The sequence below is a fragment of the Rousettus aegyptiacus genome, unplaced genomic scaffold, assembly GCF_014176215.1.
Source record: "Rousettus aegyptiacus isolate mRouAeg1 unplaced genomic scaffold, mRouAeg1.p scaffold_m13_p_1, whole genome shotgun sequence".
NCBI lineage: Eukaryota > Metazoa > Chordata > Mammalia > Chiroptera > Pteropodidae > Rousettus > Rousettus aegyptiacus.
The window spans coordinates 10,851,503-10,867,051 of NW_023416284.1; the positions used below are offsets into that span (position 1 = coordinate 10,851,503).

The window sequence follows — 15,549 nt, forward strand, 5'->3', positions numbered from 1 at the left end:
CATAAATCGTTCCCATGAAGTCACCCTCGGCCATGACCCAGTGGGCCCCACTCGCGGAAATTTCAGTGTTATGAGTGAGAGGAGGGAGAAGACGTGAAATTCAACGGACTCGGACCCTTGGGAGGCCAGAGAAAAGGAGAGAATCCAGAAGCCACCAGCCGAAGGCAGACATTCCCATGCAGCCCGGCCGCTGAGGGGGCCGTGGGCGACCAGGGGGCTGCGCGCTGCGCGGACGGACGCATTTGTCAAAAGAAGACACTTGGACAAAGTTGCCCCCCCCCATCCTGCTCCCTCCCCCAAACCCCGGTCTCTGCTCCGTCCATTTTAATGGGCAGTTCAAATTCTCCCCCCCCCCAAAAAACCAAGTCGAGCCGGGGATTAGAAAAGAGAAAAAATATATATATATGTTCGTTGGCGATTTCTTTTCGTTATTGGCGCTCTTCCGCCCTGGCCCCCTTCCCTGCTCATGAATAAAAGAAAAGTCCGAACCTATCAGATCTCGTTCGCCGCCGCCGCCGCCGCCTCCAGCACTTTTGCACAACTTACCCAGAGGACCACTCGCCCCGTCGCATTCCCCCGTTACCCCCTGTCGCCGCCGCCCTCAGGCCCCGAAACCCGAGAGGCACCTTCTTCCCTCCCCGAGTGTTCCGGGGGCGGGGGCGTGACGGCTCGTGTGGCAGGGAGTTGCGAGGATTGTCTGGGAAAGGCGCGAGGAGGGAGTGCGGGGAGGGGGGGGGGAGCGAGCGAGAGAATAAATATATAAATAAATACGGAGAAGAATCCACTCCGCAGCCTCTCGGCTCAGAAACTTTGGCCCTGCGCGCGAGAGCGCGGCGCTCGCCAGTCCCAGTCGGGGGCCCCGACTCCGGCCGCGCCCCGCCGGCCGCGCTGCGCCGCCGGCCTCGCCTCTCGGGCCTGCCCGGCGCATCCAACCGCACAACTTCTGGCCGAGGGAAGCGGGCAGAGGCGGACTTGGGGTTGGTGTGTTTGTTTGTCTGAACTTCCTTGTCGCCACCTTCCCTCTCCCCCTCCCCAACCTCCGCCCCCACCTCCCCCCTCCCTCCCCAGCTTTTGGACGCGCTGACTGCAGCCGGGGGTGGTGGGGGGGGGCGGGTGGGGGGGGGATGCAGTGTGCGGGGAGGGGAGGGAAACGAGGTTAAAAAAAAGAAGAAGAAGAAGCAGAAGAAGGAAAGAAAGAGATCGCAGCAGGGGTGAAGGGAGCGGACGGGAAGCGATTTTTGCCGACTCCGGATTCGTCCCCGGCGCGCGCGAGCATGGCGGCCCTTCCCGGCGCGGTACCCAGGATGATGCGGCCGGCGCCGGGGCAGAACTACCCGCGCACCGGATTTCCCCTGGAAGGTAAGACCGCCGGGCTTGCCTCGCCTCGCTCCTCCGCCGGGACCTCCAGGGCCTTCGGGAGGGGGTCGCCTCCGGGGCGGGGTGGTGGCCGTGCCAGCCGCAGCACCGGGTCCCCTTCTTTTCCACCTCCAAGTCCGGGCACCGGACCAGGAAGTTTCTGGGACCGACACTTGTCGGGTTTTCGCATGGGTTCCACTGACCCGCGCGGCCTCAGCTTCACGGGTCTCGGACTCTGGCCTTTGCCCTCTGAGCTGAGCTCCGCGTGGATTTCGGCTCCTGGTAGATTTCAGGTCCCAGTGAATTTCGCCTCTTTCCACTGTTTTCGGATACTTTTTCCCGGGATACTTTCTTGGCTCGCTACGTTCCCCCGCTCCGAGATTCCTATTCTTGGTTTGAATTATTCTTTTCACACCCGATGATCTTCCAACCCCTTTTATTTCGAAATACCAACAATCTGATATTTTATACGTCTAAAAGAGGAAGGCTGTTTGCTTCTTCCAAAGCAACACCCAGAAATTCCTGGGTTTTTTTTTTTTTTTGGAGGGGGAGGGTCTGGAAACAAACTAATTTGAAATAATAAATAGCAACGAGTTTTCCCCCAAAAAAACTTTTCACTTGAGTTTAGAACTCTGAAAATCTCCCGGGAGAGAACCTCAAGACGGCGAGCGGGCACTGAAATGTCCGGACGAAGGGGAAACGTTCATTTTGTAACGTGCCCTCCCTGAAAATCCAGCACCAGGGTGAACGGAGGAGACGCACGGGGAATGGGGTCCCGGCTGGAGAAAGGGCCGGGAGCCCGCTTGCGAGACCCTTTTCTGCGTTTTTGTTTCGTTTTCCTTTTAAACGAATAGTTCTTCAACCTGTCAACTGGGAGATCCTTCGGCCCCCGGGCTTAGGTCGCCCGGGGTGTCGTAGAAAAGTCGTTAGGGATAGGTGAGATTTTTAATTTTTTTTTAAAATTACTCTCCCTGTAATTGTGTGAGCCCCCGGTGCGCGAGGAAGCGGAGAGAAGGCAGGGAGGGGACGGGCGGGCAGGGAGCCTGCGATCTGGGGAGGGGGCGTCTCTCCGGCAGCGAGACGGCGCGGGGCCCAGAATGACACATAGGCGAGGAGAGTGGCTCCGTGATCAAGTGCGCGCGAGCAGCCACGCAGGCGGGAGAGCGCGCAAGCCTGGGGATTTGCCGCAGCCCTCTCTAGTAGCGAATGCAAGTAAAGCAGGCGGCCGAGGACGCGCAGCGGATTAGAACAATATTTGCCCAACATGACGGAGAATACTGAGGAGAGCCGAGCGCCGGTCGCTAAAGAGCCTCTTGAATATAAAGTTGGGCGCTCGAGAGCTCTCGAGCGCTAATGGCATATCCCGCCACGGAGACCGAGTGACTCTGACTTGGCGACGCACGATTTCTGATTAAATCCGAGGGTGGCTTCAGACACCTACTTTTACAAAGAGAGGTGGGGGGACCAGGAGAGCGAGGGAGGAGGCGGTAGAACAGCCCAACAGCCGGAGCCTCTTCTCGCCTCCTCCCTTCCAATTATACTGTCGGCTCCCTCCACTCGGCGGCTGTGAAATCGTTCTAATCTGCCAGATCTCCGCAGCCGCCGAGTCCCCAAATTGGGAGGATCGGGGCTGGATTAGTGCATCGGGTGTCCCCCAACCTTCTGTGCGGAAATTGTGTAGACTTTGCATTAAGGCTTCTGAGACGTCCTCCCCTCCCCAGTACACACGGGGCGGGGGTGGGGGGGGGGCGCCTCTTCCTGGTTCCAAAAGTCACCCACACCCAGGGACTCTGGCCCATCTGTGTACCAACCTCTCAGAGCCCACAGGGACAGTCTATGGATTTCTAAGGCCAACCAGGTATTTGATTTAGGAAACTGCCGGCAATGGAGCATGTTTCAAAATCGCCCCAAAACGAAATTAGAACTTCGATAGGGGTTGGAAGCCAGGAGAGTTCCTCAAGAGACAGCCAGGTGCCCTCAGAGGTAGCAGCCAACAGTGTTATGCCACAAGACCCTCCGCTGTACCTCCGTTGCTCATTTACCGGTAGGACAGACAGTTCTTCTGTCTGGGACAGGGCTGTAAATACTAGTAACCAACCAGCCCCTCTGGTCTCCAACAAAATGGATCAGTCTTGACCATGTAGGGCTCGCCCAGTCCGGGCCTCTGTAAGAGGCAGCGCAAGCTGCACCCTGAGGAACAGAGAGTCATTGGTCTCGGAGCCTCCTGGCTCTGCCTCTGTCTCTCTCCTGCCCCTTCTCAGAGGCATTCGGATTCCCCCAGATGTGTCCGGATTCCCCTTAGTGCAGGAGGCCCGGGGACACTCACGGCGCCTGGGAGGACTCTAGCAGCCAGCTGTGATCCCTCTCTCATCCCTGCAGGACTCTCTCAGCTGCGTGACAGTTTTTTTCCCCTCACCTCTGAACCGATGCAGCTCCAAATGTGGGCAACCTGGAACTGCTGGAGGTCTTGGGGCTCACAAAAACCGGAGTCAAGGGGTGCGCTCAGTGTCTCCTCCCCATCCTCACCCTGTGCTTCTCTCCTTCCTCATCTCCTCTCCCTTCTCCAGTGTCCACCCCACTTGGCCAAGGCCGAGTCAATCAACTTGGCGGGGTCTTCATCAATGGGCGACCCCTGCCTAACCACATCCGCCACAAGATAGTGGAGATGGCCCACCACGGCATTCGGCCCTGCGTCATCTCCCGCCAGCTGCGCGTCTCCCATGGCTGCGTCTCCAAGATCCTCTGCCGCTACCAGGAGACTGGGTCCATCAGGCCTGGGGCCATCGGTGGCAGCAAGCCCAGAGTGAGTGTCTCTGCTGCAGAGATGACAGTCGGCCTTCCCAAGGCTGGGGGGATCCTGGCTGTGGCCCCCTTCACTACCCTGTGTCATCCAGTGACACAGGGTGACTATAGGCTTCCTGTGGAAAATACAGTGGGAGAATGTCCCCATCCCTAGATATCCCCCCCCAGTTGTTTGCATTTCTCAGGGATGGGGATAACTGAGGTCCAGGTTGTCCAAAACGTCAAGGTCAATGAGTTATTCCCAGGGCTGTCCCTACATCTATCTTGATCCCCTATCACCATCCCAGACCAGGGGAAATCTCCCCTCAGTCTTGCCTGAAACAGTGAGGAGGGGGATCCCGGAGGTCCTAATTAGGTTTCTATTTTATTACCTGTCACTACCCTATCCCCCCTACCCAGGAAGCCAGGGACAGGCTTTTTGAAAGGATAAAGCCAATCTCAGAAGGGGGACTTGGTGACCAGAGCCACCAGCTTGTCCTGGGGCTCTTGGGAGGTTAATATTAAAATATCTCCCTCCCCCACCCCATCTTTCCACTCCTACTCTCCCACCTCCACCCCTGAAGCAGGTGGCGACTCCGGATGTGGAGAAGAAGATCGAGGAGTACAAGAGGGAAAACCCCGGCATGTTCAGCTGGGAGATCCGGGACCGGCTGCTGAAGGATGGGCACTGTGACCGCAGCACCGTGCCCTCAGGTGAGAAGGCAGCTGAGCCAGCAGAGCGTGCCCACGTCTGGCCAGGGCTCCGGGCGAGGGAGGCCGGACCTGGGAGAGGAGGGGAGCGGATGGGTGGCGGGGAGCACAGAGAAAAGTTGGGAGGAAAAAGGGAGCAAGAGCTCAGGAGAGAATCAAAAACCGAAAATAGGATGGAAGGAGGAAAGAAGGAAAGAAAAGAGATGAAATTAGGGGAAATGAAAGGGAGTGGAGAGATGGAAGAAACAAGGGAGGGGGGAGGTGGCAGGTGGCGGAGGGAGGGAAGCAGGAAGGAAGGAAGGAAGGAAGGAAGGGAGGAAGGAAGAATAAGTTAACTTACAAGGTTTAGCGATAAGAGAAGCTCCCCAGGCACTTTCTCAGAGAAGTGGCCCGGAAATGGGTCTGTCCCAGGAGGGTTGATCTCTGCGGGCTCCCTGGACCTTCTTCCCCTAGTCACCATGTCTGGTTCTGCTGCTGCCACTAGCCACTAGTGGATCCCTAACGTGGAGGCCCTTGACCATGCTGCTCGTGGGAAGGAAGGTGGCCTGGTGTGCGTGCGTGTGTGTGTGCGTGTGCGTGCGCGCGTGCGCGCGTGTGTGTACATGTACACGTGGGCATTCAGGCACACGGGGCTGGGACACACCTGAGTGTGGGATGGCAGCAGCAGGGCCAGGAGGGCCTGCCTCTGAGGGAGTCCTGGGGAGGTGGCCGTTGGTATGCGTGCATCTAGGGCATGTAATCGTGCAAGGCGCAAGTATGTGCAAGATGTATTTGGGAGTGCACAGGTGGGTGCGTCTGCCACCCTCCGAATGCCCCAGGTGTGACTGTACTTGTGCCTTCGAAAAGCTATAAACGCTTAAATGTGGCGCTGGCTCCACGTTCAGTGTGTCAGGAGGAAGGGGCTGAGGGACTTTCTCGCAGGGGCCCAGGTGGCCGCAGTGCCCCTTGCCCCAATAACTTATACTCGCTCTTTTGCCTTTGAATTTCTGAGGTTTAGTGAGTTCGATTAGCCGCGTGCTCAGAATCAAGTTCGGGAAGAAGGAGGAGGAGGACGAAACGGACAAGAAGGAGGAAGACGGCGAGAAGAAAGCCAAGCACAGCATCGATGGCATCCTGGGCGACAAAGGTAGGGAACCTCCCCGGAGCCGCCCCGCGGAGTCTGCGGGTCGGTGGTTCGCTTCCGCCGCCCCAGACGGGAGGACCGCACTTTGGCGGGAGAGCTCGCAGCCCTGGGGCAGCCAGGAGCCTCTCCGGGGTTGCTGAGCGCACCCGCTCGGTGCACCCTGGGGCTGGACTGGGACCCAAGCCCGGGCGCGGACGGCCTTTGAGGCCCCCGGGAGCCCCGGCTGCAGGTTAGTGCACCGCTGACTGTGCGCCAAGTCTAGCCCAGGGCCCCGGCGCGCGAGTCCTCCCGGGCTGGCGTTTTGGCTGCAGGTCCTGGTGTCGATCTATTATTTATAGGAAACTTGGGCAAGGGGGCGGGGGTGCGAAGAAGGAGGAGCCGGCCTGAGGCTCCCTAAATGAATTTGTTAACCAGACCCGCACACGCTCTCTAAACGGTCCCTTGAAACCCCGCCTGACAGTTGACTGACCGCTGCAATCAATAAAAATTAGCGAGGGCCGCGTGGGCCGCCACCTTGAACAGTTGCACGTTGCCAGGGCCCCGAATGAAACCGTGGCGGAGGGGCAGGCAGATGGGTGCCCAAATTAGGTGCTGAGGCTAGGCCAGGAGTTGAGGGGAAGTGCCCAGACGCCCCAGTAGGAGGATCCCGTGGAGGAGAGAGATTGGGGCTCCGCATGGCCTCTCTCTCCACTTGCAGGGCGGCTGCGGGGCTGGCTGGAGTCCGAGGCCAGCGCTCGGATTGTTCTCGCGGCTAGCTAGGGAAGGCGTTCATCTTCCAAGCGCCTGCAGGCGGGGCAAAGCCGACTGTGTTTTCGTTTATTGGGGCAGGAAGTTTCAGAAGGGGAAGTCCTTTTTCGGTACCCCCACCCCTCACAGTTGTCTTTGACACTTGGTAAGTTTACATTAAGTAAAACCGTAGGGGAGAAATAGAATTGGAAGACCCAGAGTCACAAAGACTGACCCAGGAAAAGAAGCAGATCCCCAGACACACAGGCAGGGGAGCAGCAGGAAAGACAGCGGCCTTGGGAACCTGCAACACGGTGGCTTTGGAGAAAGTGGGGGAAACTTATAAAAAGCACATTACATTAGAGTTTCCTTCCAGAGCTTTCTCGAGGCCCCTCTCCCATTGCATCCTGTGAACTCCTAGCTCAGGTCTCTCTCCAGTTTCAGTCTTCTCTCCCAACCTTGAAGATGAACTTCACAGACAAAGCCCACTTGCAAAGACAACGCCCAGCCAGGCCCGGCCCCCAGAGGCCTGGTTGGGGGCGGGGGAGGCGGAGGGGGCAGGGGCAGCCTCCTGTGAGAGCAGCCTGGAGCTGGGGAAGGGGCGGACTATTGACAGTCAAGGCCCTAAGTGGAGCCCTGTCCCACTAGGGACAAAAGGGCCAGGGAAGAAAGGGAGTGAGCTGCGCCTGGCACCCCGCTGTGCCGGGCCTGCTTTGGGGCCTGGGGTCTGCAGCGGGAGGAGCCCTGAACTACCAAGCAGCCCCCGGCTTGGCTGAGGCACCTCTGGACGAGGGGACCCAGTCCTTATTTCAGTTCATATTGGAAAGGGGCTTAGTGGACTTTTTTTTATTTTTTGTAGAGTAGGGGACATAAAACTTGAATAATCTTTCCCAGCCAATTACCACACAGCAGACACTGCCTCTGGGAGGTAGCCCCGGAGAAGTGAAGGAGATATGGTTTTATTTGGAGAAACTCTAGGTGTGCTTGTGTGTGTGTTGGGGGGTCGGGGGGAGCAGGGGTATGTGCAGTTTAGTCTGTGAGGAAACACAATAGATTAACATTGAGAAAGAAAGAAACTGATGAGGATGGAAACATTGTGTGGTTTGGGGAATCCCTTTGGCTCAAGAGAATTCGAGGCTTCCAGGGCTGGTCCGTGCTTACAAAACCAGCTACCAGGCAACTTCGCTGGATAGAGGTTTTTCCTGCAGCAGAACCAGGAAGCTCCAAGTCTCCAGGGTTGGACGGGGGCTTGGCAGTTCCAGATGGGGGGGGGAGGCAGTGCAGAGGCCGAGAGCCTAGGCCCTGAGTCTGTGAGAGGAGTTGCAGGAATGGAATGAAAGCGGCAGGCTGGTGTCGAAAAAGCTCTGCAGTTTTGAGTGACAGTGGGCATGCTGGGCATTGCGACTGTGCGTTAGATGGCTACGTAGGCACTTGTGTCTCAGTGTGACCAGTTGCCCGTGGGCCTTTGGATCAGGGCGCGTGGGTCGCGTTGTGAGCAAGTGGGATTCTGCGTGGGTGTGCAGTGTGAAGGTAGATGGGTGCGAAGGGACAGTGTGTCACTGGGCTTGTCAGTGCCTCTGTAGACAAACCGTATCAGCTCCCGGTGTGGTAACCTGAGTCAGTTCGCAGCCACCTCAGCGAACAGCCCAGTTGAAACCTCTCCGAGGCCCCAGACATCAGTTTCACGGCCAGGTTAAAGGTGAAAAGATCTCCCAACCTTTACCCAAGTCGGCCAGGTGGGGAGAGGCAGAGAGGCCCCATGGGCAGAGCAGGGGGAGAGGTGCACACCCACAAACTTGGTTTTGGCTCCTCGTTCTCTACAAATGCTTTCTCCGGGGGTCGCCCCTCTCATGGCGGGGAGCCTCCGAAGAAGGGGTTTAAGAGCTCTCCTCTTTAAGCACTAAAGAGAGATCCCTCCCTGAGTCCGTTTTTTCCTATCGTCCGCTTGGCATTTAATAATGTTAAGACTTATTAGAGCTGGTAATGAAAACTGGGACTGCTGAATGGGAAACTGTGTTGGAGAGGGGTGTAATAGCTTCCAGGCATGGTAAGAAACTATTTATCCGCAATCAGTCCTCACTCTCAGAGTTTGAAGCACAAACGTTAAGTTGAAGGGTTTTAAAGCAGATTAAATTGAGCTTTTATTTCTGTGCACTTTCATCTCTGAACAGCTCACTCCTGCTCCCCTTGGGCTGATATTCATGAGGCTGTTCGTATTTTTTTTTTTTTTTTTTTTTTTGCTCTTATCCTTGTTAAGACTGAGTTATTAGGATTGTTGGTTGTGAGAATTCACAGGCTGCTGCAGATAGGGGCTCCGGCCAGGCTCTGCTCTCCTGGAGAGGGGGCATGGACAGGTCCTCGCCCTCATCCGCTCGGACTCTCTTCTTGTCATCCCTGCTCCGAGGATCAGGGGAGAGACAGTCCAGAGACCCAGCTGGAAAAAGAGTTTGAGAAGGGACTCGGAAAAAGAACAAGATTTTGCCGACCTGAGCCCAGGGAGACTCTTGTAGGAAATTCGATAGGGGTTTGCACAGAGTCAAACCATTCTTCTGTGGCAAACGAGGGAGTGAGTGTGAAGAAATGAGCAATAATCATGATAATAATAGCAAATAACAACAGCAATAAACAAAAAAGAACACCAAAGCCTCAGGCCTCTGACAATACACAAACTCAGGCCGAAACCTACCAAACGGATGAGGCTCTACTGTTGGTCTCTAGGCTAGGAACCCCATTGAGGTCACAATTAATATGAAATGAGGGTCAAGTACGATTAAAAAGACAAAGAATGTGCATTTTTCTCTGGGGGAGGGGGTGTACCAGTGCCAAAGTCCATCCGAGAATTTGCTGACCTTCCTGGTAGGAGAGCCCATCCGAGATGGTGTCCTAGGAGGGGCAGATTTGTACTTCTTTGCACTCTCCCTTAATTTATTTTTAAAGCAGCAAACGTACAGGTGTGGAGTGGGAAATGACGGAGAAGGATCGGAAAGGAGGGAGAGCCCCCGAGTGTCGGTTTTAGACACTTGTAAAAGGAGGTGGGAAACAATTTAATTTGGCAGCAGCGATAGCTGCTAATGCGGTTTTCGGTCGTTTGCTACACTGGAGGAAGCTGTTTTGATTGTGTGTACAAGGACCTGCCAAATTTAATTAGGCTCCGGGGGAGCGAATGAATAGGGGAAGGGGGGCACGGGCTCCCCTCAGCCCACACCGTTTTTTTTTTTTTTCTCCCCCGGCTTCACACCTGGAAGGGGCATTGTTTACCGGATAGGCGAGGACGAGGGAGGGGAGGGGAGGGGGTGCAGAGGGAGAGGGACCTTGGAAGAGGGAGTGAGGGAGGCGAGGAAGATAGTCCATTTATCAAGAAACAATCTGCATTGATTTAAACCAACAAGTTCCCTCCTCTGTAAATGTGTGTTTAGAGAAAGGTAATTGACACTCCACCAAATCAAAGGATTACCCCGGGTTGGCAATCTAATCAAACAGAGTCCAGGCGGGATTTGAAGCTGTTCAGAGTGGGATCAGCTTCGCATAATGGGGGCTCGGAGGAAGATGGGAGGGTGTCGAGCAATTCCCCGGCATTAGGCAGCGCTCCGCGGTGGATCTTCAGTGCGACCGGAGGGAGAGGAGGGGGTGGGGGCCGGGGCTCCACTGGGCCGGGCGATGGGGGGATGGGGTGAGCCGAGAGGGGGGGGGTGCTCGGGGGGAAATATCCCGGGGGAGGGAGCTCCTGGCGAGGGGGCGAGCCCACACAGGGCAGACAAGACTCCCCCCTTCCTTCCCTCCAACCGGAGCAGAGAGTAGGAGGAGGGAGCTGAGACTAAGAACGACGAGAGATAACTATTACAAAGGCAAACACTGGCGCTCGCTCGCTCGCAGCCCCAGAACCCGCGGTAAATAAACAAAGTCGGCAAACGGTTTGCCAGATAAACTCGTGCCTAAATCGAGTGTGACGGGCCGGGAGAGAAGAGACAGAAGGAGATAAGGTTGGAGGGGGAATGAACGAACATAATCTAATAGAAGACATTTAGAAAGCAAACTTTAAACAAGGGAGAACAGGCTGGCGGAGCGTAATTATCCGCCCCGGAGAGCGAGGGAAGCCGTTGGAGCGCTGGGGGTGGGGCGGAGGGGACCCGAGCCGCCGACGAGTTGCGTGTTGGGGGGTGGTGGTGCCTCTGCTCCTCCACGGTGAACCAGGAGAGGGTCCCAGGGGCGCACGAGGGAAGGGCTTGGCTCCCAGATCGAGGCTCCCTCGTAGCCCGTCTCCCCGTCGCATTTCTAAACAGGGTGGGGTCCCCCGCTGCCAAGGCTTGCGGGTTCTGCGTTCACCTCCGGGCACGCACCGCCACGCACCGCGACGCACCGGCTGTTTCCAGGCATTTGTACCTACCTAATAGACTCCCGAGCCACGGCACAGCCGTTAAAGGAATTAGATATTTACCAGTTCGAAATAAGCCTGGCTAAGAAGAAGAGAGAAGAGAGACATCGGAAAGATGAGGCTAGGGGAAGACTTCAAACGAATTCATCATTTGGAATGGTGGAGGGGAGATTTACCAGACAGTATTGGGAAGTTTTTAGATATTAATAACACATTTTCCTGAGGCGCGACCACGGCAGCCATCTGTGCTGCTCTCCGAGCTATTTGGCTGGGTGATATATGGGCGTCTCAAATGTTGGGCAGAGATAACGCAATCGGGCTAACCCTGGTCCTAAGACGGCATCGCGGCGTTAAACCCGGATTAACCTCCCCCCACCCACCCCTGCCGCCTCCTCCCCTTTCGCAGCTTTCCAAATTTTTCAGTGGAATTTACATGGAAGGATTTAAAAGCACATATAAGAGTCGCCTTAAAGCAGTAAGGTGATTATTTGAGCTTTAAAAAATATATAATGTCTCCCTGAAAATGATAGTCATTACACATTTCATTATATAGAAATAATATTATATAAAAACACTTTTATATAGGGAGAGAGGACTGAGCCAATGAAATTTCCTTCCAGGTTGCCTCTTTCAGAGTTCCGATTTGCCATCATCATCAGAGGTGATGAGGCTTCATTTCTAATGGGAACCTAAGGATAGAAACACGGAATGTACAGGACCCCTGGCTCTGGCCCTGGGAGCCCATGGTCTAAAGCCAGACAGAACTGAAACCCCTCGAAGAGACAGTGCCTGGTTCGGGGAGTCCTGCCTGCCACTAAGAGCACAGAATAGAAACCCCAAAGGAGAGGTTCTCACTGGGCTTTGGGGCCTTGAAGGCCATGACAAAGGGGGGGGCACATTCCAGGAATTCCAGAAAAAAATTGCTCATCTCTTTCTCTCCCACTCCAGACTAATGAGGTAATTAGGAAACCCGGTTGGGGATGAGGGCGAGAGGGGACCGGAGGGCTGGAATGCTCCCCTCGGTTTTTGCTGTCCTAAGCCTTCCCTTCCCCCACCTCTGGATGAAAAGAGGAAAAGGTGGAAATGGGGTCAGCGCTTTCTGACCTGCTCTGGAGCGATTGGCCCCGGCTGGGGTCGGGCAAGGGGAGGGAGGGAACTCGCCTTCCCAAATCGAATCAAGGCAGAACGGTGACCTAAGGGGGAAACTTCGCCATTAGTAGATAGATCTCTCCAAAACTTCAAAGTGGGGGGGGGGGGGAGGGAGGAAGGGGGGCAAGGCGGGGAAGGAATCGGGAGAGAGTACGAGGGTGGTGGGGGGAGGCTAGGGAGGGGCCTGGAGGAGGAAGAGAAGGGGTCGAGGGCAAAGGGGAGGTGGGGGCCAAAGGAAGGAGTTTAGGGACGGGAAAGCCAAAGGGGGGTCGGCTGCACTTGGAACTTCAGCCTTGGGGGAGAAGAAAAGCGTCGCGGGCCGCAGAAGCCTCGGGAGGGTTGGGGGGAAGTTGTGTGCGTCCCAAGTCACGCTCTGAAGAGACCCCGAAGGCACTCCAGGGCACCGGCCTGGGCTTCTGTCCGGCAGAGGAGAGGGCGGGTTGCAAAGGGCGGCGGCGCCCTGCAAGCTTGCTGCCGATGGGTTGGTTCGAGTTTCCCGAGACAGCAGGTCATCTAAAGGACCTTTCCAAGACTTGGTCGCCTGGGCCCTGGGGTGCGCTGGGCCCGAGCCCGGCTCGAGACCAAGAGAGGGATAGGCAGAAACCGGGGAGGCAGTCACAGAGGTGGGACGAGAGAGTCAGCAAAGAGGAGGAGAGCTTCAGGAGGGCGCGTGCGCGCAAATTCAGAGCGAGAACGACCAGGCGCGGGAGAAGAGAACCTGCCCGGAGTGTTTGCGGACGCTGAGAAATGCGGAGGGACCAAGGGAGGCTCGGGGCGTCAGGAAGAAAGACAAAGAGACTCAGAGTCACCAAAAGGTTGGCCCTGGGACGGACAGATCAGGAGAGACCGCGGGGATCCAGAGACAGCCCGCGGGAGAGCGCGGGCGGAGAGGATGAGCGCGCAAAGCCGGGCGGCGGCGGGAGGCGGCCGAGCCGCTGTCGTCCTTTTGATCCTCCGCGGCTTCCCCTTATCAGAAGCGCTTTCGGTGACACTGGCACAAAGGCAGTTCATCATATTACAGCGCGGCGCGGCGGCTCGCTGCGATCCCGCCGCTTAATTAGAGGCGAGCGAGTCGGCCGGCGGGGCGGGAAGGAGGCCGACCCCGAGGCGGGGGCCCGGGCTCCGCGCTCCGACCCGCGGCGCTGGGAAGGGGCCGGCCCACGCGCCAGGCCCTGTCGGGACTCGGAGCAAAGGGGGCGGGGAACCTATTTTAGAGCGTCGCTGAACAAACAGGCCAGTCCGGGTTTCACTGCCGGGAGCGTGAGGCTCGCCGCCTTCCGGTTTTTAGCAACCGCCCCTCCCAAGGCGCTCAGCTTTGGGATGGAGAGCGCACAGGCCACCATCCCCACTCCCTGGCTTCGGACGCCGCAGACTGGAGGGTGAATAAGGGTGAAGTTACTACACAGGGCGAGCTGAAGCCTTCATGCTGCTCTGGGTCCAGTTCACAGCGAGTAATTCCCGGCGATTAAATGATCGATGACCTCTTCCGATGGGCCGCTCCCCCTATCCCTGTCTGAACCCAGCTGTGCAAGGCAGGAGGGATCCGGGAGAAGTCACGTGCATCGTGGTGGATCCAGGAAGTCAGGGTTCTAGCGTCCATCCTGCACCCAACTCACCAGCAATGGAATCTGGGATTCCCTCAGCCTGCCTGGGTTTCAGCATCGTCCCATGGGGGCGGGGGGTGGGGAACAATTAGACTAAGACAAAGAGTCTCATCCTTTTGGGGAATCCTGTCCCCCCCCCCCCGTGAGAGTCAGATCAAACGTTAGAATCTGGTCATTCCCAGATGTTCATACAGACAGTATAAAGGGGGTCTCACTCCATTAAGAACTCCACATATACATGTTTCTTGGTGACGCCAGTATTCTTGAGGGAGCTTCTGATTCTGGAAGCCAGAGCCCAGGATGAGATGAGTGGGGTGGGGGCGCTGCTTCCTCCCCTCTTTCCTAAAGAGCGCGGCCCCACCCTCCCATTCATTGTTGGAAGGGGCCTTTTCTGAGGTAGTTATAGACAGAGATAAGCGCAAATACCGAGCTCCCCTTTTGTCTGTGGAGAGGAGGAGAGAAGGAAGGAAGGAAGGAAGGAAGGAAGGAAGGAAGGAAGGAAGGAAGGAAGGAAGGAAGGGAGGGAAATTTCCTCTGTGGGGCGGGGCGCGGTGAATTTCTTCATTCTGTAAAAATTTGTTGAGCACCTACTATGTGCCAGGGACTGTGTAAAGTGCCCACGAATAAGATTCCCAGCCTTCATGAAGTAACTCTGAGCCAGGTGGTTGAGACAGGAAAAGAATAAACCCGCGGTAAACAGAAAGTGCCTCAGTGCGTGTGTTTACGTGGTGTTTACCTGGGTCTCCAAGTGCGCCTGCCTCCGCGCCAGGCTGCCTGTGCGTGTCTGAGTGTGACTGCTACGCGCGCGTATGCGTGCGCAGGTCTGTCTGTGAACACATCAGGATGTGTTTGGGGCCAGGGATGAATTTGGCAGGCAGCCCCCAACCTGACCTCGGGAGCCGCAGGCGTCACCGAGGACCTTGCAACGCCCCGGGTTTGGGCGAGCGAGAGGAGCAGGGAGGAGCGGCCGGCCGGGCTGCGGGTCTCCCGAGCCTCCCGCCTTCACCGCGCTCTTTGTCTGAAGCCGAAAAACCACTGAAGATCAAAGAGGCCCTGGACCGGACAGAAAAAGGGGTGGGGCGTCCGGCGCGAGAAGTAGCTTGGAAAACTCCATCCTAGATATTTCTGGGGTCCCAGACCCAGCGGATCCCCAGACAAGTGGGCGGGCGCCTTTCCGCGGGGCCCGCTCCACGGCCCCAAGCCTCAGCACGGGGGACAGGTGGCGAGGGACCACCAGGGCTGCGGGTTCGAATTCAGACCGCGAGTGTCTAGGTGGCTGGCGGAGGTGGAGAGAAGGCAACATTCGCGCGACGTTTTGTAGGGCGTATGGAGAATTTTGTGGTGTGTGGCGTATCCTTTTGCGCGGGGATCGTGGGTCTGGGATCAAGGTCTCCGGTTCCCTGAAACTTGGCCTAGAAGTCCGCACCGTCTTTATCTGGGCTGGATAGACACGAAAATCAGATTCGAGCTCCAGGTGGTCTCCAGAGTGGCAACCTCGGGGTAGTTAGGGGTCAGGAGGAGGTCCTTAGGAACCTTCTGGAACCTTCTCGTTCCCCGTGGAAGCCTGCAGAAGCGCCTCATCCCCCGCGCTCTCCCGTAAGCACGGACACAGTAAACGCCGCTGGTGCATTCACAGAGCACACATCTCGCCCTTTCCCCCAAGTGTGCACCAAGCCCCCCCCCCCCACTCCCGCGCTCCTCATGCTTGCAATGTTCCTTCTTGCCTG

At 56.9% G+C, this 15,549-nt stretch overlaps 1 protein-coding gene across 3 annotated transcripts in view; it reads left to right on the forward strand.

Annotated features, from left to right (window-relative positions):
* The first annotated feature begins 528 nt into the window (after positions 1 to 528).
* Positions 529 to 15,549, forward strand: part of PAX7 (paired box 7) — a 95,245-nt gene continuing 80,224 nt past the window's right edge. Inside the window, exons 1-4 of one of the 3 annotated variants that reach the window (XM_016128250.2) lie at positions 529 to 1,359; positions 3,924 to 4,159; positions 4,722 to 4,851; positions 5,840 to 5,974. In XM_016128250.2, coding sequence (XP_015983736.1) covers positions 1,275 to 1,359; positions 3,924 to 4,159; positions 4,722 to 4,851; positions 5,840 to 5,974 — 586 coding nt within the window. In that variant the 5' untranslated portion in view covers positions 529 to 1,274. The remainder of the gene's footprint in view (positions 1,360 to 3,923; positions 4,160 to 4,721; positions 4,852 to 5,839; positions 5,975 to 15,549) is intronic. The other 2 variants (XM_016128251.2, XM_016128252.2) reach the window with 2 other exon arrangements.